The 27,046-nt window shown below is 33.6% G+C and overlaps 2 protein-coding genes across 3 annotated transcripts; both read right to left on the reverse strand.

Moving 5' to 3' along the window:
- Nucleotides 1-43: 43 nt before the first annotated feature.
- On the reverse strand, nt 44-6,110 carry cenpu (centromere protein U). 2 transcript variants are annotated; one of them, XM_088431421.1, is made up of 11 exons: nt 6,048-6,110; nt 5,711-5,756; nt 5,536-5,614; nt 5,288-5,396; nt 3,642-3,774; nt 3,380-3,561; nt 2,166-2,244; nt 2,023-2,070; nt 1,856-1,917; nt 742-898; nt 44-653 (listed from the first exon to the last, which is right to left on the reverse strand). In XM_088431421.1, the coding sequence occupies exons 1-11, from the start codon at nt 6,050-6,052 to the stop codon at nt 582-584; spliced, it is 972 nt and encodes a 323-aa protein (XP_088287547.1). In that variant the 5' UTR covers nt 6,053-6,110; the 3' UTR covers nt 44-581. The 2 variants fall into 2 exon arrangements, with proteins under 2 accessions (XP_088287547.1, XP_088287548.1); XM_088431422.1 differs by lacking the exon at nt 44-653 and having other exon boundaries at nt 736-898.
- A 499-nt stretch (nt 6,111-6,609) lies between these two features.
- LOC148414082 (long-chain-fatty-acid--CoA ligase 1-like) lies at nt 6,610-26,524 on the reverse strand. Its single transcript, XM_088431361.1, has 21 exons — nt 26,443-26,524; nt 18,999-19,355; nt 18,714-18,828; nt 17,888-17,952; nt 17,680-17,781; nt 17,472-17,571; nt 16,211-16,386; nt 16,082-16,114; nt 15,931-15,982; nt 15,787-15,860; nt 14,591-14,668; nt 14,371-14,505; nt 14,155-14,289; nt 12,096-12,191; nt 11,930-12,002; nt 10,726-10,814; nt 10,542-10,658; nt 10,338-10,481; nt 8,833-8,937; nt 8,652-8,723; nt 6,610-7,770 (listed from the first exon to the last, which is right to left on the reverse strand). Exons 2-21 carry the CDS (start codon nt 19,191-19,193, stop codon nt 7,630-7,632), a joined length of 2,097 nt encoding a protein of 698 aa, XP_088287487.1. The 5' UTR covers nt 19,194-19,355; nt 26,443-26,524; the 3' UTR covers nt 6,610-7,629.
- Between the last annotated feature and the right edge of the window lie 522 nt (nt 26,525-27,046).

Below are 27,046 nucleotides of genomic sequence, written 5' to 3' on the forward strand. Positions count from 1 at the left end.
CAGCCATGTAATACTAGTGGCATGTTCATAAAACGGTGCATCATTATTTTTCTCTTTTTATTTAGACAAAGTGCTGAATATACAATTGGCAACGTATCATTACAATCACCAAGGAATAGTTAAAAAAAAAAAAAAAGATTATTGCTGCATTCAAGGAAAATGGGATTTATCACACTCGGATTATCGACTTCAAAGCATTTGAGCGCCAGTAAACAATAACAAAAATGGCGTTTTCAGATATTTGTTTTAACATGTCACATTTAGCACAAATCATGTTGTGTTTCATTGAGATGTTTGGTATAAATATATTGAAAAAAAGCTTAAAACGTTTTTCTATTGCTGTTAACTTTTTGATTCAGTCTGTCCACATCACTGCCGAGTGAAATCATCTTGAGGCCGGTTGGTCGTTGTTTTTTTCATTCTTACTTCACAACTCGAACATCCCAGTTCAGTGAGCGTCTAACTGAATTTGCCTGTATTATTCCTTCACTAAAAAAAAAAGTTGCGAATATTGAGTTGTGTATTGTTATATGACTCCACAATTCAGCACATTAATTTGCCATTCCTCTTCATGTTTTTCTTTAGTTTCTCTGGTTCTGTGCTCCTTTAATATATTGGGTCTCCAGTAGAAGAGCTGGACTGGACGCACTATACTGCAAGAGTAAAATAAAAAAAAATAATAATCATGAAGACGTGTCACTGCAATTTTGATGTCTTAAAAGTGTGTGTGTGTGTTCATACGGTCTCTTTCTCCTTTGGATGTGAAGTGCGGTATTCCAGATACACTCTGTTGAGTTGCCGAATGCTTTTGAGGAAAGCCTGGCTTTTTTGTAGGTCTTCTAATCGTAGCTGAAGGTCATCTTTCTCTTTTAGCAGCAGGCCTACTTGCCTCTCCGCCCTATTGGATGAAACACAGCCAGACTTTGCAGGGCAATTAATTATTAACGGTATGAAGCGGCTTGAATGACATACTCCAGAACAAGTCACCAAACCCGAAAATTATTGTTGACGGATTGATATGCTTAAAACAATCAATGCCAAACAGTTTTACATAAAAATAAATAAATAAATGAATTCTTTGACCAAAAGAGTGTGGAAACATGTTGGTACTAAATGAATAGAGTCTAAAGTAATCAATGAGGTAAAAAAAAAAAAAAAAAAAAAAAAGGTTAGTTTAGGTTATTAAGTACTAAGGCAATCTATTACTTTGGGTACTAAAGCAGTTGATGACTTTGAGTATTCAAATAATTGATGACTTTAGGTACTTAAAGATTTCTTGAGTACTTTAGTGCCTTAAGTCCATCATTGCGTCACAACTTTAATACCTCAAGTCATCAACTACAAAAGTATTTTAGTACTTCATGTAGTCAATTAATTGAGGATTAATATCTTGTAGTCGTACTAATGTAAGTAAATGACTACTTTAGTAGTTAAAGTATTATATATCATTATTATAATAATATATCACAAAACATGCAGGCTCTTGGGAGGAGGAAAGCGGCTTCACCGTGCTGTTGGTAGTCTCTTACCTAGATTTCTTTTGCAATAAATTGGAATTTCAAGTGTAAACTGTGACTTTTATCAAGTTTTCAACAGCGTTCACTTTAATTAGACTTCCGACACGGCTCTCCGTGAGACCACAGCCACTTAAACTTACATTTACTGCATAAGGTTTAATAATTTAAGATGGAAGTAAATGTGTGTACTGCAGTAGTTGGATGTCCAAGGAGTGTCCATGGCAAGTCCATTAAGTGCATTTATAGTTACCGCGTCTGTCTGGCTTGCCCGAAACCTTCATTACGTCTATCGGCAGAATAGCTTTTTTTTTTTAATTTTGTATATCGAAAATCCTCACCCAATTAGTTCATGCTTTGCAAGCATGAGTCTCTGAGTCTTTGTACGGATCATGGCGCACACCTAACACACATACAGAAATAAAAACAACAAAGTTGCTTTATAAAGACAAAGTGATCATACATTTAGAATGTGAATGCATTCATTGACAAATACTGTCTTAGTTACCTTGGAATTTTCTCGTTTCAGAGCTTTAAACTCTTTATATGACTCAATCTGAAAAAAAAAACAAAAGACCACCGGGAAATTAGCTCATACGCTACAGCTAGCTTTTCCACCTTTGTGACAAAACAAGCAAAACATACACCGACCTTTTCCAAAAGTTGCTCCTCAACAATGTTGCGAAAACAATCGATGGACTTCTTGACTTCCTTCGACTCCACAGACTCCCTAAAGACACACACACGAGTACATTTCTCACAACTAATTTTCACAGACATGTATTTCAATTCGTAAACTAAGTATTAAACTAATCAATTACCGTATTTTCCGCACTGTAAGGCGCACCGGATTATAAGGCGCACCTTCAATGAATGGCCTATTTTTAAATGTTTTTCATATTCTAAGACGCACCATATTATAAGGCACACAGAATAAATAAAGTTGTGGCTCGGTTTGCGTTAAGCATCCACTAGATGGAGCTGCGCTAAAAGGAATGTCGACAAAACAATCAGATAAGTCAGTCAAACTTTATTAAAAAACAATCAGCAAAAATGATTCAATTAAATATTAAACTTGAATCTTTATTTATGATATTGCAATCAAAATCCTTAAAATATGTTGTTTTGTTGGTTTAAAAAACAGTTTCTGGATTCGTTTTATAAAACCACGCTTTCTTTTCCAAAAATTTGCATTTTTCTGTGCCTGGTCCCCATATAAATTGCTTCAAATTTGGAGCATATATATCATATCAAAATTTTAAACACGGTGTTATAAAAAAAGTAATTGTAAAAAATACATTCATAACTGAAATTCTGAGGTAAAAATTGAATAATTTAGATGGTGATTAAGTTTTTTTTTTTGTCCCCCAAAGAGGAAAATTCGCAATTTATGCGCTGTATAAGGCGCACCAGATTATAAGCACACTGTCAGCTTCTGAGAAAATAGAAGGATTTTATTTGCGCCTTATAGTGCGGAAAATATGGTACTTATGGTATTAAAGTACTGAACTCAATGAATTTAGACTCTAGAGTACAAAAAAAAAGTCACTGATTTTGTATATTTCTCAAAACGCATTTTCCCGTATATATTTTGAAACCTATTGCAGTATTTTGTCCATTTTTTGGACAAATTCTTCCATATTGTACCCAGAGTATTTTAGCTTTGGGATAGCATACTCCTGGAAGTGGTCGTGCCATTTGAAATTCTGACATGATGTCGCCATATGGGTGAAATTTCAGCTGCCTAGTGTCTTCTTTCAATGCGTTTCCTTTTATGTAAAAATCAAAAGATTGGACAAAATGCTGCACAATGATTAAACAGGCACAGAATATTGATTTGGACGTTATTTGGTAATTTTACATACTTGTAGTCGTCACAGAAATCTAAGAAGGCTTCCATCACCACTTCCAGCTCTGTTCTTCCCTTTGATCGTTTCTTTTTCTTCTCGTCCCTCCCGACCTTGTCCAATTTGTTCCTTGCCCCTTTGGGTGAGGACAAATATTTGGGGGTTCTCTCCAGACATTTTGTTTTTTTCGCACTCGGGTGCTAAAGCAACAAAAAAAGGAAGCACAAGATTAGAACAAACACCCCCAAAACCTAAAAAAGACTCTGAGCTAAGTGTGTACCCAGCTTGTGTCCTCGTCTGTGGTGTCATCAGAAGACACGATTTGATTTGGTTTCTTTTTGGGGCGAGCGCCAGGGACTGATTCTTCCTGATGGCATACGTTATGCAACTTTGCCTGATCATGTTTCAAAGGCCTTAAAAAAAATACAGTAAGTCAATAAATAAATAAATAAATAAACAAAAATACCATAAGAAAATAATTGAGTCAGTGTAATGCTGCACTGGCCTAACAGCATTGTGAATTTGACCTGATTTTGGTTTGAAAACAAAATAAATAAATTATAAATGATAGTACAACATAAATCAAACAAAAATGTGTTAAATATGACACCAATTCACAAACACGCATTTTAGAAAGATTAGTGTCCTAACAACTTCATAGTTATATGGAGGCAAAAACCTTCACACGTTATTTCTCTTTTTTATTTCGCCCGTTTTTTGACGCGTTTCAACTCATTCCCAGTTCATCCGATTCACACTGTTCCAGTTTCATATAATTCCAATTAATGGTGCGACTGCTTCCATTTTTTTCATTCCAATTATTTATTGTTTACTCACAAATCCCTGTTTTCCAACCCCAAAATCACATTGACTTAACATTGGCCGATTTTACATTTCATATTTACAGCTTTCACATTTGATATATTCAATATTTAGCTCATATATCTCACCTTAGAGATCATTCCCATCATTGCAGTAATTCATCATTTTCAATATTTTCCCATAATTCCATATTTTCCACCCTTTTAATAATTCACAATTCATTTCCAACGGGAGGGCTTCCCATTCATTCCCAATGGGAAATTTAACATTTTACATTTTGAGCTTTCCCATTTCATATTCACAAAATTTAACTCATTCATTTCGCTTAATGGATCATTCTGATCATTCCAATAATTCATACACTAATATTTTCCCATAATTCCATATTTGAAAAATATACAGGAGAGGATCAGAAAAATACACTGATTTTCAATCAATTTTAACGTAAACTTAACAATCATACATAGCTTGTGCATTATTTATTTAATCCTTCAATCCCAAAGACATATTTTTACATATGTTTCATGCGTCTTTGTAGTCAATTCTAGGAATTTATTTTTTTTATTGTCAGGTGATAGGATAAAGGAAGGTCAGAAAATGGATGACACTGAATGTGTTATGTAGTTAGAACAAGTTTAACAAATTTTAAAATCTTTGACTTTAAAAATCATGAATTAATCAAATTTGATTTATGGTTACGCCCCAACAGCAACAGCCAAACATTTCAGGCAATTTTAAATCAAAATGCTATAGTAGGATGAGGATTGTACATGTTATTTATTGAATAAAATCAACCAATTAATTGGTCATAGGTATTTTTTTTCTGCCAAAAATCAGCACCGGTTATTTTGATTGAAAACCTGCGTATATGATTTAAAAAAAAAAAAAGAAAGATTTTATTGTGTCTAAAGGTAATCCTCTGGAATGGGTCCTGGGAAAAAATGATGATATTTTCTGTGTAAAATTATACAGTATAACCCAATTCCAATGTTTGATTTGATTGTGCATAATTTCATAATTTACAATGCAGCAAAAAAAAATTCTGAATAACTGTACATAGTAATTTTCAATCATCAGTTGAACGGTTTACACAGCAGAACTTACGCAGTTTGGACTACATTTTTCACTTTCTGTGTGGACTTCTTTGCCACTCGATTTTTCCCTTTTGGTGGATCTAAATCTTCTTCAATGGCAGTACTGTGCAGAGGGTTACCTAGGCAACACAAAGTAACATAAGTCTGTCCAGGTTTTTGGAAACTTCTATTTGCATATTTTACATCTCACCAATAGTGAGTTCAAAATGGACATCATTTTATGATTGACATGATCATGTGACTGACTTAAGGACTCACCAGATTTTTGCTGTAGCCCTTCTATGAAAATGGCACTATCAATGGAAGATTGGTTGTGGGACCCCAGAGGGGATGTTTTCTAAATGCCAGACAGGAAAAATATATTTCCTTCATCACAAAAAAAAAGATAAAACATTCATTTGTATTATTATGTCGTATAGCTTTAGCAAGTCACCTTGCTGCGAACGGGCGCCATCTTGTGTCCTTTGCTCTTTCTGGTACTGTGGAAACATAACATTTATATACCTCTCACGACTTAACATTCCAAATTCAGTTATATATTAGGAAAATTAAGCAATTTATAAAACATTATAGACAAATAGTTGGCATTATAAAGACTATTACTGAAAATAGTAATTAGAGCCATGTATGGACATTTCCATCACAGCTGCAAAGAAAAATCGAATAAAATAAAGAATGAATGTAAATAACAAAACTAGAGGGTATCAACCATGTTATGAAACATTATGTTAGCATTTGCAAAAAGTATTTTATTAGTACTTTTGACGTACCTCATCCTGGAGTTTAAAGTCGAATTTGAACTTCTGATGTTTACAAACGAAATCCAAACGGATACATTTTCCCGCAAAATGAAGTAACTTCCGGGTTGTACCATTCCTGATTTAGAAGGGAGTTTAGTGATGCATTCAATGGTGTGCGCGACAAAAAAAAAACATACATTTAAAAACAAAAATACGCCTACGTTTTTCTATACTATGGATAGCATTATATGGTATATACGATTGTTTAGTCATTAATATGAAGTTTATGAGAGGGAGAGAAGTTTGGCACGGTACCCGGAAACGGAAAATCTTACGTTTGAGCTTACAAAATGATTTGGTACGTTTCCGCAACGCCTACTAAGGTTTCAGTTGCAACTTTGATTTGGATTTTTTAAACTTCTTTTTTACTTTTAGATTTTGTTCTACTTCTTCGTCTGATTTCTGTCCTAAGTCTTCATAACAGTTCATTAAAAAAAAGTGTTACGTCAGTAGAAAAGGAGTTCGGCTTGAGTCGCACAAGTCGGAGCCATGTGATATAATTAAGTACACACACAAAAACACACGCAAAAAGCTCGTTTACTTGTCTTTAATCAAAACATTACATTGTCAATGCATATAAATACATCAAAATCAAGTACACAACTTATTTGGATTAAAACGTATTTCAATGATTATATAATTCAATAATAAAGAAATATACTCATTTATTTTACGAGTTAAAAATCACATACACACACACAAAAAAGATATGTTCCCTTTGTCCTGTAATTATTTGTTTCCTGAGGATTATAATTATTTATGTATCAGTCTGTTAGTTGCATCCTAAAATCAAATGGTACGTGCTTGGTCATTAAACGTGTTTAGTAGTGCAAGTGAATACATGTTTTTCATTTAATAAAAAGAATGTGTTTGTTCCATCCATCTCTCCACTATACAGTTTATACCCAAGATTATGAAAAACATTTGTAACTGGGTCCATGGAGTGCCTCCCAACCCATGATATGTGAAACTAAGCAACTAGGTAAATATTTTGTAGCGAGGCATCCTAAATCTTGCCAAATTGGGATGTAACAATGCAACATTATTATATCATAAAACCCACACAGAAATTCTCTGGCCATATATTTCAACTACTCTGATTAAAGCTCTATTTGAGAAGGCAAATAATATGGAGAGTTGCAGTGAGTTTTGCTAGTGGCACAGATTAGCATTAGCTTCTGATAAGTGGCACGTATCTGTCCTCAAATGTTGGACTTTGGCGGTTTGCAGGCAGCTCGTGTGCACTTTGTCATTTGCACTCACTTTTACAGACACCACCTTCAACAAGCTCCGCCCCTAATAGTCATGGCAACGAAAGCCATATGTGATTGGGTCAAAAAGAGTACCCATGATGCTAAAAATGGGTGTTGTCTCAGTAGAAAAATTGAGGAAAAAAATGAATGTTCATCCTTAAATGCTACAAGGCGCACAGTATGAGGTCTGAAGTTTAAAAAAATATATAATAAAAGGGAGTGAAACAGTATGTTCGATCATTTGGTGTGAATGGTCTCTTTCCTGCTTTGTTCTTAGCTGTCTTTCCATTCTTAGTGGTCTACATCTTGAAGTCAGCATATAGCTCTTCTATTTGGGATCTGAAGTATTGTCTCAATTCATTCCTCTTGGCTTTCAATGTTGGCGTGAGCAGACCGTTGTCGACTGAGAAGAGATCCATGTGCAGATATATCGCCTTAACCTGGAAAACACAAAGACAAATTTGTTTACAAACTACATCTGAAGTGGTATCACTAGGTGTATTTTATTCAGCAACTTCAGAAGAAAGTAACATCATCTGTTTTATTTCTGGCTCGTCTGCCAGAAAAATACACCACGAAATACAATGTGCATCTGTTAACAAAATAAAAGCATGCAATGTTTTGCAAAAGAGTCACTACAACAAAAGCTGCTATGGTTCCAATTAATTTGCTCTTAATCTGAAAAGGAGACATGTAATTTGCTACTACCTACAGAAACCCTATTCAAATCTAATGTAGCCCCTAAAGTGCCTTCACATACCCCCAAGAGTTCCTTGTACCCCTTGTAGTTTTCATTTTTAAGGGCTAAAAAACATAGCCAAAAGAACGTTACCAAAATAAAATAAATATATTAATGTGCACAGTAGGCAAAACGTCAACATAGCATGAAATTATTTTAGGTTACTTGGTTTAAAGTACTACTTTACTACCCATTTAAAATCTGTCTAAAATGTGCTGTTTATTTTTGTAAACAATAAACACAAATAATAAAAAAAAAGACAATTTTGATACATATTATTTTCTATGCTTAATACATTGCCAAGGTAATCAAATAGGGACTCTGTATTGGCAGACTTGTGCAAAAAAAATGTGATAAGGACATCCTTAAATAATTATAATAACAATTAAGAATTTTATTTATAATGAACTTTACATTAAAATGAATTCAATAAAAGTGCTACACAAACAAATAATAAAAATGTGGCATTGATAAAAGAAATAGTAGGATAAAAACATGACTTTCAGTAAAATTGTGTAAATGTGTTAGGAAATCTCGATAGAAAATATCAACTATCATGATGAATTATGAATCCTTTCAAACCTGCTCAAAGGACTTGAGGCCTGCTTCCTTGCCGAGTCGCACCATGTCCTCCAAAATGGCTGCCTTGACATCCTGCGCAGACAGAAAAAAAAGTTTGAATAAAAAGAAAGCAATAGGAGCAAGCTAGAAGAAACATTTGGGACTGTAATTTAATTATTATGATGATTAATCATCTTCTTACCGCCCTAGTGCAAAGTACATTGTAGCTGCCCTCCACTCCCATAGTCCTCTTGGCCCAAGCACACAAGAAGTCATGGTCTGGAACCACCACTGCTACCAGAAAAGCCTACGCAGAAAAAACAGCAATGCAATTTTGGAGGATGAGGTACCGGAGAGATTTTCAATGATTACTTAATTGGCTGACGATAAGCACAATTACAAAATTCCCGGAATGATCATGCACTACAGTAATACTAAAACTGGGTGATATGATTTACATTGATTTTAACGGATGGACTGGTTTGAGATATTAAAAAAAAAAAAAAAAAACCTGTGGAAAATATTCTGACAAAAATAATACTGATTTAAAATAAGTTTTAATGTAGACCATTGGAAATCACTGCTTTTATAGTAAAATGGTATTTCAAGTGTAAACTCTCCATTGTTATCATGTTTGATCATATACAGATTAGACGTTAAATTCAACGTCTGTGCCGCTGCTAATGTGACCGCAGCTGCGCGAGACTTCAAAGGAGAGGGGGAACTTTTCACTTATTGTACAGTGTATAAGGTTTAATCATTTAAGATTGAAGTAAAAATGTGTACTGGAGTAATACTTGTCTTAAATAATATGTATAGCATGACGACTTTTTACATTAAAAAAAAATGTAAATGTGAACAGAGGGGACGCTACTTCACGGGTTATACTTTAACCGCAAAAAAATGAGGGCTCTATATATATATATATATATATATATATATATATATATATATATATATATATATATATATATATATATATATATATATATATATATATATATATATATATATATATATATATATATAGTATATATATATATATATATATATATATATATATATATATATATATATATATATATATATATATATATATATATATATATATATATATATATATATATATATATCAATCACACAAGCACACACACACACACACACAAATAGTTACCTTTAAAAGACATTGCTTATCAGTTGGTCATGCGATGCTCAAAAGCTATGATTGCCTGGTAACTACCTGAGCCTTCATCAGATGTTTTCATTTTCAGTTGACGTCAAGTGAAAAAAAGTGTGTTTTTAATACTGACAGACACTTGTATGTGATTTATGAACAATTACTTGAAGTTATCAAATTAACTCATTCCCAAAGACGTAGTTTCACGTTTTTAAGAATCTAGACACTAAAGCCTACTTGTATATATTTTTTAAATATGTGTTAGGTGTTAGGCTAAAGATGTGTTGAAAAATGTCTAGCACTAAAAAAGTTCATTATAAATATAATATTCCCTATTTCCTGCTGAAAATGGCTAAATAAGTGCACACTCCCTTTATATGCCTCAATGACGTTATTACCTTTGTAACCGTGTCTTGTAAAGCACCTATCCATCTTTCTGCCACTTGTGCAAAATAACAATTTCACATTTTCGCTCATTTTCAAATCTTTATTATTCAAATTATTGCCCTTTCCTAAGTAATACCGCTTACCTGCAGACTGTCCCCATGTACAAAAACCTGTGCCACTGCATCACTCCTCACATAAACGTTCTCGATCTTCTCCGGGGCTATGTATTCCCCCTGAGCCAGTTTGAAGATATGCTTCTTCCTGTCCACAATCTTCAGGGTGCCGTTCTGCAAGCAAATATTTGAATGATACAAATATTTCCATTACTTGCGCACTGTAATTCTTACAGGAAGCCATTTGCCGATATCTCCCGTGTGAACCCAGCCATCGGCATCGATTGTCTCCGCAGTCTTCTCCGGATCGTTAAGGTAACCCTGGAACACGTTGGGACCTTTCACGCACACCTTAAAATAAAATGTTTAAAAAGTTAGCATTGTGATGGCTCGTTTGGTCAATTGAGGCGTCGATCACCTCTCCTTCTCCGTTTTCAGCCAGGTAATTCATTTCAGTCACATCTACCAGCTTGATGGAGTTACAAGGCAGAGGAGCGCCAACGTGACCTGGAGAGTACAAAAGCAATATCACAAATTTATAAAGGTGTGAAATAATATTTACAGTGTTCCCTCACCATAACAAGGTTCACCTTTCGCGGCCTTGCTGTTTCACCCCCCCCCCCCCCCCCCCCTCCAGAACAGCGAAATAAGTATTATTATTAATATTTGTTAGTATGTATCCATCCTTGACGATTACTATTAGAATAACAAAAAAAAGCATAATAAGTGAAAAGAAAGGTAAATGAACAATAGATTTGTATTAAACAAATAATGTGGTGTTAATGAAAAAAAAAATTAACAAAAACATAAAGAAAAACTGCACTTGGAAAAACATACAGTAGGATCATTAAAAATGCACACATGAAAAATTTTAAAAAAGCATTTATAATAAACAATAATGTAAATGAAAAAATATACAGTATAATAATGAGCAATGCATGGCAAATGAAAATAACATTTTCAAATTTCGAGAAACAAAACATCATGTATGATAAATAAAATATGTAGTTTGCAAAAATATATCAAACAAAATACATAAAAATATAACAAATATTATAACTATAAAAACACAAAGTTTAGTCATTAAAACACCTAATAAATAAAAACATTTATGACGACCAAAAAAAGTTCATAATAAATAAAATAAAAAAAAGTAAACGAAAATAAATATTTATGCCAAACAAAATGATCATTTATAATAAACAAATATGTTGGTAATGAAAAAATATAACGAACAAATACATAATAAATATAATAAATAAATATATTAATACAATAAAATATACTTCAAATGGAAAAATACGATCATTTTAAATGCATAATAAATTAAAAAATACAAACAAAAAGCACTTACAATAAACAAAAATGTACTAATATATAAAATATAACAAAGACATGACAAAAATACTGCAAATGCAAAAGTATAATAATTCAGTATAATCATTCTAAAATCATAATAAAAAATATGATAAAATGTTAAAAAGATTTATAATAAATAAAAAAGATACTGGAAGTGACAGGGTTATATAAAGAAAAAAAACATGTAATAAATGAAAAAAATTTATTTTGCATTTTGTATTGTTTGTTCTAAACAAGGGAACATATAGAGTGTGACCTCATACCTGCTGTCCAGTCACCAGGCATGGTCATGGTGCACCCAGCGGTGCACTCTGTCTGTCCATAACCTTCGTAAAACTAAGATAGAACCAAACTGGCATTACTGCTACGGTCATTGTGGTTTTCTATGACTCTTAATACAATAATAGAATGTTATGATGCAGTTGTTACCTGACATCCTAATGCAGCCCGGAGGAAGGTGAGGACGGTGGGCGAGATGGGCGCAGCCCCTGTTATCATCAGACGGACGCGACCACCAAGACTGGCCTGTAGAGAGGACAACGCCAAGTCACTCATGCCAGCCCAGGAAAATGTTGACGTTTGTAGACGTCAACGACAGTGAACGATCTTATAATCTGCAGCATTGCCAGCTATATCCCTTGCAGCGTTTGTGTTATGTAGTGCAATTGTGCTTTTTAGCCACCAGATGTTGTTGTGGTGCTCCCATTATCAAAGTGGAAGTTCTAAACATTTTCAATATAACTTTTTCAATCACCGCTTACACCGATACACATTTTTTTTTCTAAATCACATTAATGATGAAATTTCAGAAAAAACATCAATACAATGTTGTATAACTTTTTTCAGGTTAAAATTTTTAAGATATTGGTGTTCAGCTTCCAGATCAATTTACATTTCTTATTATTTCGTCATTATCTTTTTACTGTATTTCGGCATCAAATGGTTTGCTTAATCAAAAATGTTTCTAGTTTGAATAAGGATTGACACACTTTTTTTTTTATTGTAGGCACTTTGATGCACTGTTTCTTTTTTTTGTCAGATTCAGTGTAAGATGTATCCTGTAAAACCCTGTTAAAAAGTAAACCTTTTCTCAATGATTTAAATGGCTTTATTCTTTTGTTAATGTTTTAAAGAACATAATTTTAGCTATATTCATACCTTTTCTTCAGGTTAAAATATCAGTGTTACTGTTCCTTATCATTTTTTTTTCTGCATCAAATGGTTCAGTTGGTCAAAAATGTTTCTAGTTACAATAGGGATTGACATTTTTTTTTTATTTCAGGCACTTGATGTACTTTAAGCTTTTTTTCAGACTGAGAATCAGTCGTAACTTGTATAGACCCTGTAAAAAAAGTAAACATTTGCTGAAAGTTGATTTAAATGTTTTTCTTTTTAAAGGGATATAATTCTAGGTATAGTTATACCTTACAGTTTAACAAATGTAAGATGTTGATATTACTGTTCCTGATCAAATTATATGTTTTATTTATTTATTCAATTATTTTCTGCATCAAACAGTTTAGTTGGTCAAAACTGTTTCTAATTTGAATTAGGACTGACATTTTTTTTTTTAAATTTCAGGCACTTTTATGTATTTTTTTTCAGTTTCTGAATAAGCTGTAACCTGTATAAACACTGTAAAAGTAAACATTAGCTGAAACAACTTAAATGTCTTTTTTCTTTTGTCACTGTTAAAAAGGATATAATTATAGGTATACAGTGGACCCCCGTGTTACAACGAGATGACCCTAGGGGCTTGGCTGTATTTGTGTTGTTTTGCTTCCATCTGCTGGCGTTTTTAGTTAATTGCACTTATTTACTATTTCCGTCTAACTGCTTCCATGCAACGCGTGACTACAATGCTGTTCTGCTATTGGTCGGCGTGTCCTCACGGAGATGGTGGTCTACTATTGGTTGGCCTCACTTGTTTCAAAATGGCGGAACAGTTAAGCTTTGTTCGATTGTGAGTGGTTACAAACCATATTTATAATGCATTTTACTGCTTAATTCAAAGTTGAAAGGGTTAGCCATTGGTCCCAAGATTGCTAGTGATGTTAAAGAGAGAAGTAAGAAGATGATTTTTATGGAAACGATGCTGGAGATAACCCTTATTAGGTAATATGGGCATACCAAAGGTAAATGAATCCTTTCTATATTTTTTATTTATGATGTTGTCTGATTGTATACATGTATAGTATATATGTGTAGCACTTACTGTACTACTTTGGTACCAATTTTTAATACGTATGTACAATTTTGATGTTTTTACCCGGGGTTCTAAACACATTAGCTATTTAACATAGGTTTAGATTGCCTGTCACACAAGGAATTCGCCTTACGACCCCAACCGTGGAACGGATTAATGTTGTGACACAGGGCCCACTGTAATTACATAGTTTCCATGGATAATGGCTGCAAAATGTTTTTTTTTTTCCTTGGGAGGTGGTTTACAAAAACACTGATATAGAATTTAAAATGCTCTACTAACCTGAACCTTTCTGAAGATCAATTTATCCCAAATGCTGTCCTTCCTCACGATGCCTTTCAAAAGCTCCGCTTCCTTGCGACTATACGCAAAGTCCAGCAGCCACCGCTTTACAGAAGTGTTGGCCTGCCCAAAAATCTTCAAAAGTACATTTTTTGTGTCATTCAAGGTTATGTTAAACAATCAAAAGACATTGTTGCACTTATTAAACACACCCACCTTATCATACATTCGGTTTAGAAGTCGAGGTACCACAGGGAAGACAGTAGGTTTTAAAGTGCAAAGATCATCCATTAAAAGACGAATATCTCCCTGAAAATATCCAATTTTGGCTCCCTGAACCATCATCACCCCCTAGAAAAAATATTATAAGTATATTATGAAAGTAAAAAGAATTTGCGTCACCAATGTTTAATCAAGGTAAAATAACTGAGCATACCTGTACAACTCTCTCAAACATGTGAGCCAAAGGAAGAAAGGAAATATGAACATCTTTGGGACCCAGAGGGCAAGTGGTCTTATCCGCACAATATCAGGCATCCCCAGTAACAAAAACACACAGAAACACACACAGACAATATAATGAATTAACAACAAGTGCGAAACCTACTCTTCAACTAGATGAACAAATGCAAAAAAAAGATTTTGACAGGGGCGTTGCTAGAATTTTTTTCAGTGGAGTAGCAAGGGTGAAACAACACCTCAGTTAGGTAAATAACTCAATTATTTTATGATATAAACTTAAATATGCAGTTATTATAAATATCTGGCAGGCATCACGGGGTCCAAAAATACTGCACACATGAAATAACGGTGGAAATTTTAGATATCAAATTTTTTCCCTAGGTGTGTGTGTGTGTGTGTGTGTGTGTGTGTGTTGGGGGGGGGACTGTATGTCAACGTTAGAAAAGTGGCCGGCTTAAACCGAAATTTAAGTAGGGATGCAATGATTAATTATTTTAATAAGCACTTTATTTGTTGATTAATTTGTTGATTAATCAAGAAATAAATTGAAAAAAATATTCAAACGTTTCAAAAGTTGTTCCAATTGTTTCAAAAAAGGACATAATTTAAAAATGAAAGTGCAGAAAATGCAAAAAAATCAATCAATTAACGGTTTAATCTGTAGCATCGTAAAATCAGGATTTTTTTTTCTCAATGATAACAATAATAATTCTGCTTTCATAGAAGACGAGAAACCGAATAATATTTACTGTTGAAGGTTTGTAAAGTAAAATATGTCTTCAAACAGTTTATCAGTAATCACAAAAGATGAGTTTGGATACCACATTTCTTCTATAATCCAAAACAGAACACATTAGGTTGATTTTTTTTTTTTTGGACCAATATAAATGAAGTTTGAAAGGCTCTAAAGTTTGATAAAGGAGACACTGATAGCATGTATTTTTTGTTTTTTTTTTGTATTGTATTTTGTTTTTAAGCCCAAACTGCTTTGCACTGGTTAAGGGTTACTTGATTGAAAAAATGGGGTACGTCACTGAAGAAAGGTTGAGAACCATTGCTCTAATAGGTGCAATTTTGCTCATTTGACATTGTTTCCTCCCAACTCTAAAAATTTTGTCGTGCGCTTGGATTGTGTTAATATGAATTCATCTCAGTTGTATTTGTACTCACCTGTGTTATTTTAAGGAAGGCTGAGCAGTTGGACACAATATTCCGATGTGACAACATTGCTCCTTTTGGATTTCCTGCAAGCACACGTACATTCATGAATATATCTTTTGAATATGTGTGTGATATGTAGAATATGAGCATCACCAGTTGTTCCACTTGTAAAGCAGATGACGGCCATATCTTCAGGTTTGGGGGGCTGGAGGCATTGGAACATTTACGTGAGGAAAGAAAAAATCCACAATCATGCATCTTGGCAGTTATTGGCTAATTAAAAAGTGCTAGCAAGCTAATTTACCATAGGTTGGCGATAGTTAGCCTTTCCAATGGCCTGTGCAGGTAAAGCAATAGTGAATGATGAGAGAACGTATGAAAAAAATGTGAAACACATAAGCAAGCAAAGAGTGAAAAGAAGCACTTTGCTGACCTCCATCTCACGCAGGCTGAGGATGTGGATTCCGGCTCGCTTGCCTCTGTCCACCAATTCGTCGCCGGGGGTCTCTATAACAATGATGGTTTTCACAGTGTGCTCTCGGTCCTTTACGCAATCAAGCACCAGGCTGACTTTATCTGCCACGTCACATGCAATGGTTGAGATGGAAGCTATGGGAAACACCAACGAGGACAACATAAGGCACTTCAATCGGTGGATCTCAGTTTTGTTATTAAACTTTGGAACTACACGTCTAGTGGAAGGAGCATTTCACAAATGACAATGTGCATCTGTAAAGGAAAAACACACAGACACAAACACGATTTAGCATTATGTCACTTCATGTTCCATTCGATTTGCTTTAAATTAGAAAAGAATGCTGTGCTGTTCCTGGTCTTCAGAAAACTCATTCACTGCCAGCCCTGTAAAAAAGGATCTTTGACCGTCTATAGCTGTCATTTGTAGTGGATGAGTTGAATGTTTGTCAGCAAAATGATTATTAGTTATCAAGTAATGCATTATTACTGTTTTAGATATGTCAAGTGATAAATAGGATAATTAACTAATTCACTGCCCGCCCAGTAAAAATCGATCTTGGATGTCTATAGCTGTCATTGGCAGTTGAATGAGTTATGTGGTGCATTAAAGATGGCAGAAGGTAGAAGATGGTAGAAGATGCTATCCATAACCTTGATGGAATGCCTTTGATAAGTTTTTCACGTGTGCAGCACATGTATTTTGTCACGTATACGTCTGCTTCTCATGTTCACAAGAAGCAAGCGGTTCGTCTGTGCTGCATTCGAAAGAGGTGGGAAGTCTGACTTTTCAAATGTCAGACAGGGAAAAAAAAAAAAAAAAAAAAATATATATATATATATATATATATATATATATATATATATATATATATATATATATATATATATATATATATATATATATATATATATATATATATATATATATATATAAAACATATATATATATACATATATATATATATACATATATATATATATATATATATATATATATATATATATATATATATATATATACATACATATATATATATATATATACATATATATATATATATATATATATATATATATATATATATATATATATATATATATACACACATAGTTAAACACAGGTACATATATCTTTTAAACAGTATATTGTTTAAACAGATATACTTGAATTACACAAGGACTCATTTGAGCCTTATTTGTGTTTGTCCATTCATTACCTTTGTCTATAATGTAGTTAATAGCTTCCGCACCAAGTGTATCATAAAGCGGGACCGACACCAGGGAATAGGTGTAGCATGCCAGCTCAGTCAAAGTCCACTACAAAAAAAAAAGAAAGAAAAAAGAAAAAGAAAAAATGTGGTGACATTATTAGTTTTTATTTGGGTGACTTTTGAGAAGCCACCAAACATTTTTTTCCCCCCTTACCTCAGGTCTGTTTTGAGAGAAGATGCCAATGTTGGGGTCAGTGGTCTTGGAGTGTCCTTTATGAAGAAAAGCAGACCCAAGATTTTCCGCTCGCTCCATTACCTGAATCACAGACATCTCAAGTGTTACATGTGTTTCTTTGACAAAATTGTCTTGCGAAGCAAACATTTTTATCACGTAGCTACTGATAAGAAGTTTTTAATGTTACCTCTTGGTAGGACATCCAATCATAGGGACTTTTAGGTTCTCTGGAGCCCAGGAAAGGACCATTATCTGAAGAAAAAAAAATGTAATTTTCAAATGAATTAATGATGTTTACAACTTAATCCTCTTTTCCTTTCCCTGACTGCTGCTTCAATTCTGAAATTTTAATGAAAGTGCATGACAGGAGAACACTAACCAAAAATTGCACTACATAAAATGTGTATATATGTACATATATATATATATATATATATATATATATATATATATATATATATATATATATATATATATATATATATATATATATATATACAGGACATATATACAGCAACATTTAGTGTGAAATTTAGATAATATATATCTTATTTATTTCCTGAAACCGTTGTACATGGTATGATAATAAATGTTGCGTTTTGTAACCAGATAAGCTCAAAGTTAAGCTATCTTCCTCTATTTTTTCTCCTACAAGGACTTCTTTTTTGCCTTAATTTTTCATGGTTAAAGAATGAAAAATTTGAAAATAAAAAGCAAAATCGTGAAATTCAGATTTTGGAAGAAAAAAAATGGCAGAATGCTGCATGTGTGGTTTCCGTTTACAGTTTCTTCCACTCAATCTTCTCAGTCTATTCATTTATTACTGGTTCATTATTACTGCCCTTATTGCTCTATTACTGTTTTTTGTTTGTTTTTTTGGTTTTTGTTGTAATTACCTACCTTATTATTTGCTTGATAATGGAATGTACGTAGTCTGCTCAGGGAAGTGAACTTTTAAGAATTTCATTGTGTGGTATTACTATGCATATGACAATAAAACTCTTGAATCTTACTTGATACTTGAGTGCCCCTCAGGAAGAATTCATACATCGTTTTGGCATCGTCATAGAAGTGTGTCAAGAGATTGTCACCATTTAGCAGAGCTGATTGGTGTACAAACTCTCCACCCTGTGCAAAGGTTAATCATCCAGGGTTTTTTTTTTTTCTCAACACATACAGACATGCTTGGAGATTTCATTTCTATACAAACAACAATGAGTTGTTATGCTAAAGTTGACTATACTTCAAAATGCAGTACAGTATACAGAGTGATTAGATGTGAAGAAGAGTAGGCTCACCGGAATTTCCACTGACTGCATATTGAGATCACAGATGGGTGGCAAGGCCTTTGGCCGCGTTGCCATGTACAACGTTGTTGCAGCTGTGATGGCCCCCATGCTGATTAAGGTGGATGTGGAGAGACCCCCGAAGTATTCACTGATGGAATTCAGATCTGGCAGCCTCAGCTTCTGCAAAAACTCCTGGCTCAGCATGATTCTGATGACGAAGTATCAAATGGTGTCGTTTGAGGCGGAGCACTTCAGTGGAGGTGGAGTGGCTGAAGACGAGCAAGAATTTTGACTTGGAATGATGGAGTGGTTTTGGGACACCCAGAGGTAAAGGAGTGTATGACGCCCTTTAGGCCAGGAGTGTATCTGGAATGAGGAAGAAATTGAGCACAATTTAAAAACAGTTGGCTCAAGAATCACAAAAATTGTGATAGACAAAACTGTACCATATTTTCCATAAGGCGCTATAAGGCGCACTGGATTATGAGGTGCAGTTTCAATGAATGGCCTACTATCAGTTTTCATGTATAAGGCGCACCTCATTATAAGGTGCACAGAATAGAAGCTAAAGTAGTGGCTGGGGTTGTGTTGTGCATCCACTAGATGGAGCTGTGCTAAAGGGAATGTCAACAAAACAATCAGAGTCAGTCAAACTTTATTAACTCAATCAATGCTAGGGACGCATTCGCACGATTTTTAAGAGTCCAGACATTCCATCCCAGATACTTAAGAATCAATTTGACACTTACGTTTCTGAAAATAAATGTCCATAATTTACTTAAGTATCGATGTATTCCTTAGGTATCTGAGATTTAATGTCCGAAATCCTAAAAAATGTGAAAATACGTCCCTGGCATCGAATGAGTTAATAAAACAGCGTTCTCACAAGTCAGTTTGCTCCCAAAATTAATAAAATGGGGTTTCATATTAAAAAAAAATAAAAAATACCACTAGACTACATCAAAAGACTTTTTGGATCAATGTCAAGATGAATCAAGAGTTTAAATGACTATAATTATGATTCCCTTAGATATTAAACTTAATTTTTTTAACCAAACTGCAACAAAAACTTTAAAATATATTATTGTGTTGATTTAAAAACAGTTTGGGATTTATTTTATATAATCGCACTCTCTTCAAAAAAAAACAAAAAAAAACGTGTTTTTACATCTTGTCCCCAACAGCTTCAAAACTAGAGCATAAATGGCAAGTCAAAATGATGTTTTAAAATTTTCAGTTGTAAAATATACATTTAGACCTGAAATGCAGAGGTACACGTTGAAGAATTGACATGGCGATTGTTATTTTATTATTTTATTTTTTCGTCCTTCAAAAATAAAAACATGCAGCTAATGCACTGGACAAGACACACCGGATTATAAGGCGCACTGTCAGCACTGCAATTTAAAGTGGGGAAAATATGGTATATATAAATATATACCCCCCCCTCTCTTTCAGAATAGGCATAGGCTAAGAAGCAATTTGAAAATTTACCATGGAGGTTTCAATAACCGCCAATGCTGTCAGGCACTAGCTGTTTTTCCACAAAATAATTGACTGCTTGCAGAGTTGAGTCAATGAGCCGCATCTTTGAAATTATTCAGATGCCAACTATGCAATAGAAAAGGGCCATAAATTTAATGAATTCAATAAATTTCTAATTTTAAATTTCGGCAAGTTGAAAACATTGTTAACCCGAGCGTACAGTTGGGTTGAAGTGGATGATGAATTTGTTTATTTTTCATTTTTCAACATAATTCCTTCTTAAATTTTGCAACCTTTGGTAAAATTAACCAAATGTTTACAAGAAAGCATCTGCACAACCAAGGAAACCCAATCATCCTTCAACTCAGTTTTCAAGCAAACTATAATTTTAGGATGTCTCAAATGGGTATCCCAAAACTTTGTTAAATAAGTTCACACCCAAACACACGTACGTATGAGATTACAAACTTGAAGAACAGGCGCGCCGTTTGTTTGATAATAAACAGATTAGTGACAGGTTTACCTCTGTGCAACCCCAGAGAAAGAAGAAAATGACCTTAAACCTAGATACAACTGTAACAAAACAAGGATAGATAGAATATCTAAAATAGTTTGAGTCAGGCATTTTCTGATTAGGAAGCAAATCAAGTTTGATCGCAGTCCAAATACCATAGATCATCTCATTTTTCATAACTGACAAAACTCCATTAGCGTCTACTCTGATAACGGCGCTGACAGGTGAAAATCGTATCATTTTTATGCAATTTGAGACGATTTGAATTAATGAAAAAACAAATACACTGTCGCCCTTCAATGCAACTTATTTTATATTATATTTAAATTTAACATTTGAAATTTTGTAGACAATAATGAGTGAATATTGTAAGGTCGGCTGGTCACTACATACTACACCCGCCTCTATCCTACTAAGGGTCAAATATTTGCGGGTATTGGCGAAGGTTGTGAACTTTGCGTTTGTTCATTCAAGATAGCAAAAGCTGGCGAAATGTTTTTAAAGATTTCTCAAACTATTTAAATTAGGGGTGTCCCGATCTTTTTTTTTTTTTTTTTTGCAACTGCGTCCGAGTTTGAGTCTCAGTTTGATAACCCTGCAATATGTTAAGAACAATAACAAGTAAATCAAAATTGTCTTGTTTAACACTTTTTTTTAAATTAACTAACACAAATACATACTGTATTATACGGTTAGTGAAGAGATGGTTTAACCAGGTTGACAAAAACATTGCCCTGATTTTGGTTATGTTGCCATGTGTCTCATAGTACACAGAAATACCAGTACGCATATCTCTTTTTCTTTTGGAAATATCTTTTTACGTTCGTAGCCCTTTATAATTGGGAAAAAAAACATTTCTTTACCTAGATTTATTTTTGCTAAAACGACATGATAGGGTCCGATTTCCAATCAAGTGATCGTAATCTGAACATCCTTACCTTTTGGCACATTAAATTAGCCACTGAAAATATTTTTTGCGTTGTGTCATGTTGATGTTAACCCTTTGTGCTGTATTTTTTTCCCAATCTTTTTCTAATCTCAAAGGGAAAGCATTGAAAGAACATGTCAAAGTTCAACATGGCACGACAGCTTAGTAATAACAAGACCAAAACTGTGCCAGCCCTTAGCTAAAAATACTTCAAGAGTGATGTGGAAGAAAATGATGCAAAATGGTCAAAATACTGCAAGGGGTAATTTGTCATGTGAAAGTATCAACCCAAGGTCTTTGATTTAGTCCCCCCGGCCATCTGTAACAGACAAGCGAGAACATTGCTTCTCTTATTGTGTTGTGGATTGCTGCTACAGCAACGACCGCTGCCCTTGAGTGGTACATGTAATGATTTGCTCTTTGGACTGTAACATTCCGGTTTCGCTTTCCCTCTTAGTGATTCTTTTTTCCATTTAATTGATTTAGCCATACAGGTTCCAGTGTGGGTTCCCATTGGCTGCTTCTCAACAGATCCATTTAAAGAAGTAATAAACTTATGATTGACATTCCTGAGGTGATAAAGTGCCATGAATACATTTTTGTGTAAAGGACTTACTATTTACTACGGGTAGGTTGGGCTGCACGATTATGGCCAAAATAATAATCACGATTTATTTATTTATTTATAATTATATCATGATTATTTATTTATTTATTATTGTTTAAATAATGCAGTGTATAAACAAGGCTTCAAGGCATGATCCTTACAAATAAAAATAATAAACTAAAATAAACAAATAAAGTAAATAAGTCAAACAAAATGCACACAGGGCAACACAGCTAGCTTACTTGCTGAGTGCAAACCAATGAAAAAAATGAAGCCTACTTAGAACCAAGCACATAAATTTACTTTTAAGCAAATTTTAATCAATTCGCAGTCAAATTGTCATTTTCAGTCATTTCAAACCGAAATTATTCCATCTTTCTGACAGCTAGCACTGTATATATTAGGAATTGTGAGAGAAACTCAACGCCATTGGACACTGGTAAATAATATATTACTGCTAGAAAAGCAGACGCTTTGGTCATGCAAACATGGGTGAAACATGGATGCCCCCCTGGCGGTAGAATGACAAAGTGCTTGATTTGACATGTATCGTGGCCGGCTTTTTCAATACTGATATTACCAAGGAATAACTTCATTAAGCATTTCAGCCAATATTATGATTGTGATTTGATTAATTGTGCAGCCCTACGGCTACTGCAAATTGGCCGAAAAAGAAAACATCTCGATTTGCTTCAATCATCTAGACGATTGCAATTTTAATCAAAGAAATAAAACCAACATGTATTTATCTAAAGGTTTGATTTATTTAAGAAATAATCCTGTGGAAAGTATTCAGACAAATATAATCAATACGGATTTCAAATTAGTTTTAACGTAAACGGCATAAAGAGCTTGTGCAAAATAAATAAATAAATCAATTCATAGCTTGTGCTTAACTGTCTTAAACAGATAGTCCACTTACTTTGGCATTTTCAGTAGTAAAACTAATATTTCACCTATAATTTATTTGATAACGATTTTTCATGTACAATTAAAACCTATAAAAACACATTTTCTGCTTGCTGTCGACTGAAAACGACGTCAAGTAACCACCAATCATGACTTACTTATTTGGTCTTGTGACATAAGCTGAACTGTGATTGGCCGTCACCTGTGTCTTCAACACATGCTGAAATCTTCCGTTGACTCCAAGTGAAAAAATATGTTCTTAAAAGTATTAATCGTAGGAGAAAAGGTAATTTAGTTATCAAACAAATCACTTCAGTTCCATAAGACATAATTTTACATTTTTTCACATATTTAAAAAAAAAATTCAGGTGTAAGGCAAAAGGAGTGTCTAAAAAGAAAAGTACTAAAAGATTTAATTAATGATAAAATATAAACTTTTTATTGCTAAAAATGGCAAAATAATAATGGCAAATAATTAGTACCTACTGAAATCATGCATGCTGCCACTTTGCAGAATCTCGATTTCCCGATTTTGCTAATTTTCAAACTAAAGCAAAACTTCCCAAGATAAGTACATTACACAACTCAAAAGAAGTTTCTCTGCCACTCAACTTTACCCCAGTGGCCTTTGACCTCTGTGGTCAGCTGAGGTGATTAGACAGAATGATGTAAACACTGGTCATTACAGGAAGCAATACAATGAGTGCTAAGGCTAACTGGGTGAAGATTGTGTACTCAGATTTGCATTAACGCTCAACCAAAACATTTGTGAACAGCATTCCGCTTTTTTGTCAAAACTACTATCCATGCGTCCAATAATTTTTGGCCAGGTCATATCATACCTACTGATATACAGAAGAGGCCCATGTTAATTGATGACTTAGGCAAATTGGTTGCTCACACAACACTCAAGTATTCCAAATCAAAGTCCAACTCCACAAAGTAGTATTTCATAATCACTGAATAATGATTCATGGATTCATGACTGCAACACTCGATTTTGTTGATTAACCAATGTGTGGAAAACGCATTGACATAGCAGCTACTGTACTTCAGAAACCAAACATTGATGCACTTCAGTTTATTCATGTTTATATATTTGTTCAAAAAACAGGCAAAAAACGTCATCTGGAGAACCAGCTTTAAAAAAAATGCAAGCTTATGTTAGTGTATTGGACATAATTAGTGATGCTGGGTTCCACTTGTTTTTCAATTCATGCATAGCTATGCTAATGTTAATAAAGCACTTTAAAATCTTTTTAAGCTCTAATAACTTTGGAGCATGGCTGCAAACAACATTGCACCATGTTATACGTTACATTGCACACGTTATAAAATGTGTACACAAATACATTGTCAATTCCTAAAAATAGGTTTTACCATAAGATATTGTGACTGCTATTTTTTGAGGCCACAACACAGGATTTTTTTTTTAAAACATTGATTGAGCTCTTGATTATTTTGTTGATTATTCAAGGATTGAGATTTTTTTTAACATTGTTTGAATTTTCATCAATTTATTCAAAATGAGACATTTTCAATGAACAGTGAAAAAAAATCATTAATATGATTTGTTGACTGGTTCAGTGGATAACGTCACAAAATTTGATTAAACATCGATCATTTTATTCCAAAGTTAAAATCAGACTGTAAGTTTCAATTTTTTGATTCAATAGTATGAAGCGTTCTGAGAACACTAAACAAATCAAAGAATATTTACTGTCAAGATGTTGAAATTGGAGAGATTTGGAAAATTGTAGGTTGTAGATGAATCTATTAAAAATAATAAGTGATTGATTTAATTATCGATTAGTTGTCATTGATCAATTAATCGTTACACTTCTGCTATTTTTACCCCGCATAGCTGATTATTGTAGTTTATCCCATTTAACACATCTTTTTCTTGTTATGACTAGTTTACGAATAAAAAGGGGAATTGGTCTCAGTCTTGAGCCCAGCTAGTACATGGATATGTATAAAATCATACAGCGCTATATAACAGACAGGTCAACTTCCTACACAGCAATTTTATGACAACGTAGTTGACTTTTCTTTGTGTGGCTGTCTTTCTTCAGAAGTTTCTCATCAACTGTTGCAATGATTCCATTGCAATGAACAAGAATTGCACGACGACTTTAAATCTCGTCATGATGACTTCTTATATTCTCTTGTTCTTTTTTTTTTTTTTGCGAGGTGACCCTAACACCTTTGATGTACAATTTATGCACTTCAATGACTGTTTTATTTTGGGTTTTTTTAATGTGAAAATGAAGCCTCGCGAAGCACTTTTTATGGTTATGATCCTCTAGAATGATCCTTGTTTAAAGATGCGGTTGGGTATTCAATACATTTCCATTGCACGAGCTTTTATCTTTAAACCAAGAGCAAGCGGTTCACGAGGCTTCATTTTCAAATCACGAACATTTATTTCCCCCGTCTGTCGATCTAATCTCGTCTGGTGATGATGATCTTGTAATCGGAAGCAAACATCACATACTTACTGAACAAACAACCCAAAATGATACATTGTACGTCATTCCAGTCTTCTGAAAAGATTTACTCTACACGACTCCACTACACTTGCAATTAAGACAGCACCCATATGTGGCACTGACCTTCATTTGATGTAAGCTTCACTGACTGCAGGGAACTAGGAACCAACGCAAAACAGAGCTTAAAAACAAACACAAAAACAACCTAGAACCTAAGCAACTTAAAACAAATTGGTGTGAGAAAAGGCAGAAGAAATGCGTCTCTAATTTTACTACTAAATATTCCTAAAAAGGCTCCTGCGCAAGTGCAGAACAACAATGTGCCCCTACTACACGTGTGTTACGCTTCATCAAGAATTTTACAAAAAATAAAAAAATGTTAAACAACTTAAAAATCCGTTAATCACAATAAGGTAAAATTCACAATATGCTGTTTTACAGTCAATGATCTATACATATATATCTATGTATCTATATATATATTTTTTTTTAAAGAAACTTTTTAAGGAACTTCCCACCTGTTTACAGCAGTTGTGTTCTCCGCCCGGCTTCCTCTTCTCCCTGACCACGCTTACCCTAACTTGGGTGGGCGTGTCAAAATACATCTTCCGGTCAAAACTTCTAGAAGCTACACTTCCGGTAGACCTTATAAAGTAAAATCGATTTGTTACTTTCAATTGAGCAAAGGAGGCAACGATGGTTCCGTACTAAAAGAAGAGATGCTTGTGAATAAAAAGACTGCCGAAACTATAAATATTGATAACATTTTTTATTTAAATTTATAACTAATTCGACCCTAACAACATACATGTGTGTATTTATATATATATATATATATATATATATATATATATGTATATATATATATATATATATATATATATATATATATATATATATATTTATTTTTTTATTTTTTTTTTCCCCCGAGGAATTCTGAGATTCACTCCTGAGGCATTTAGTTATATTTTTGGGGTGCTGTCAAACATTTTTTTTTGTAACTAAATAATCCGAATTTTATACATATTTTATCAGAGTTAATTATATTTTTAACAACAAGCTTGTGGGCAGATATTTACTTGCATAAAAGCTTGGACTTGGAATAAATTTAATATAAATTTA

The sequence above is a fragment of the Hippichthys cyanospilos genome, chromosome 13 (assembly GCF_059441005.1).
Source record: "Hippichthys cyanospilos isolate Australia breed blue-spotted pipefish chromosome 13, RoL_Hcya_1.0, whole genome shotgun sequence".
NCBI classification, from domain to species: Eukaryota; Metazoa; Chordata; class Actinopteri; order Syngnathiformes; family Syngnathidae; genus Hippichthys; species Hippichthys cyanospilos.

What these genes read in the sequence shown, in the direction of transcription:
- cenpu (XM_088431421.1), bottom strand. An exon ending in AGGGCTACAGCAAAAATCTG is followed by an intron (nt 5,397 to 5,535) that starts GTGAGTCCTTAA and finishes TGTGTTGCCTAG; the next exon opens with GTAACCCTCTGCACAGTACT. An exon ending in AGGAGCAACTTTTGGAAAAG is followed by an intron (nt 2,071 to 2,165) that starts GTCGGTGTATGT and finishes TTTTTTTTTCAG; the next exon opens with ATTGAGTCATATAAAGAGTT.
- LOC148414082 (XM_088431361.1), bottom strand. Translation starts at nt 19,193, where the DNA reads ATGCTGAGCCAGGAGTTTTTGCAGAAGCTGAGGCTGCCAGATCTGAAT. An exon ending in GAGGGGCACTCAAGTATCAA is followed by an intron (nt 17,953 to 18,713) that starts GTAAGATTCAAG and finishes TTTTTTCTTCAG; the next exon opens with ATAATGGTCCTTTCCTGGGC. An exon ending in CTGAAAACGGAGAAGGAGAG is followed by an intron (nt 10,659 to 10,725) that starts GTGATCGACGCC and finishes TTTTATTTTAAG; the next exon opens with GTGTGCGTGAAAGGTCCCAA.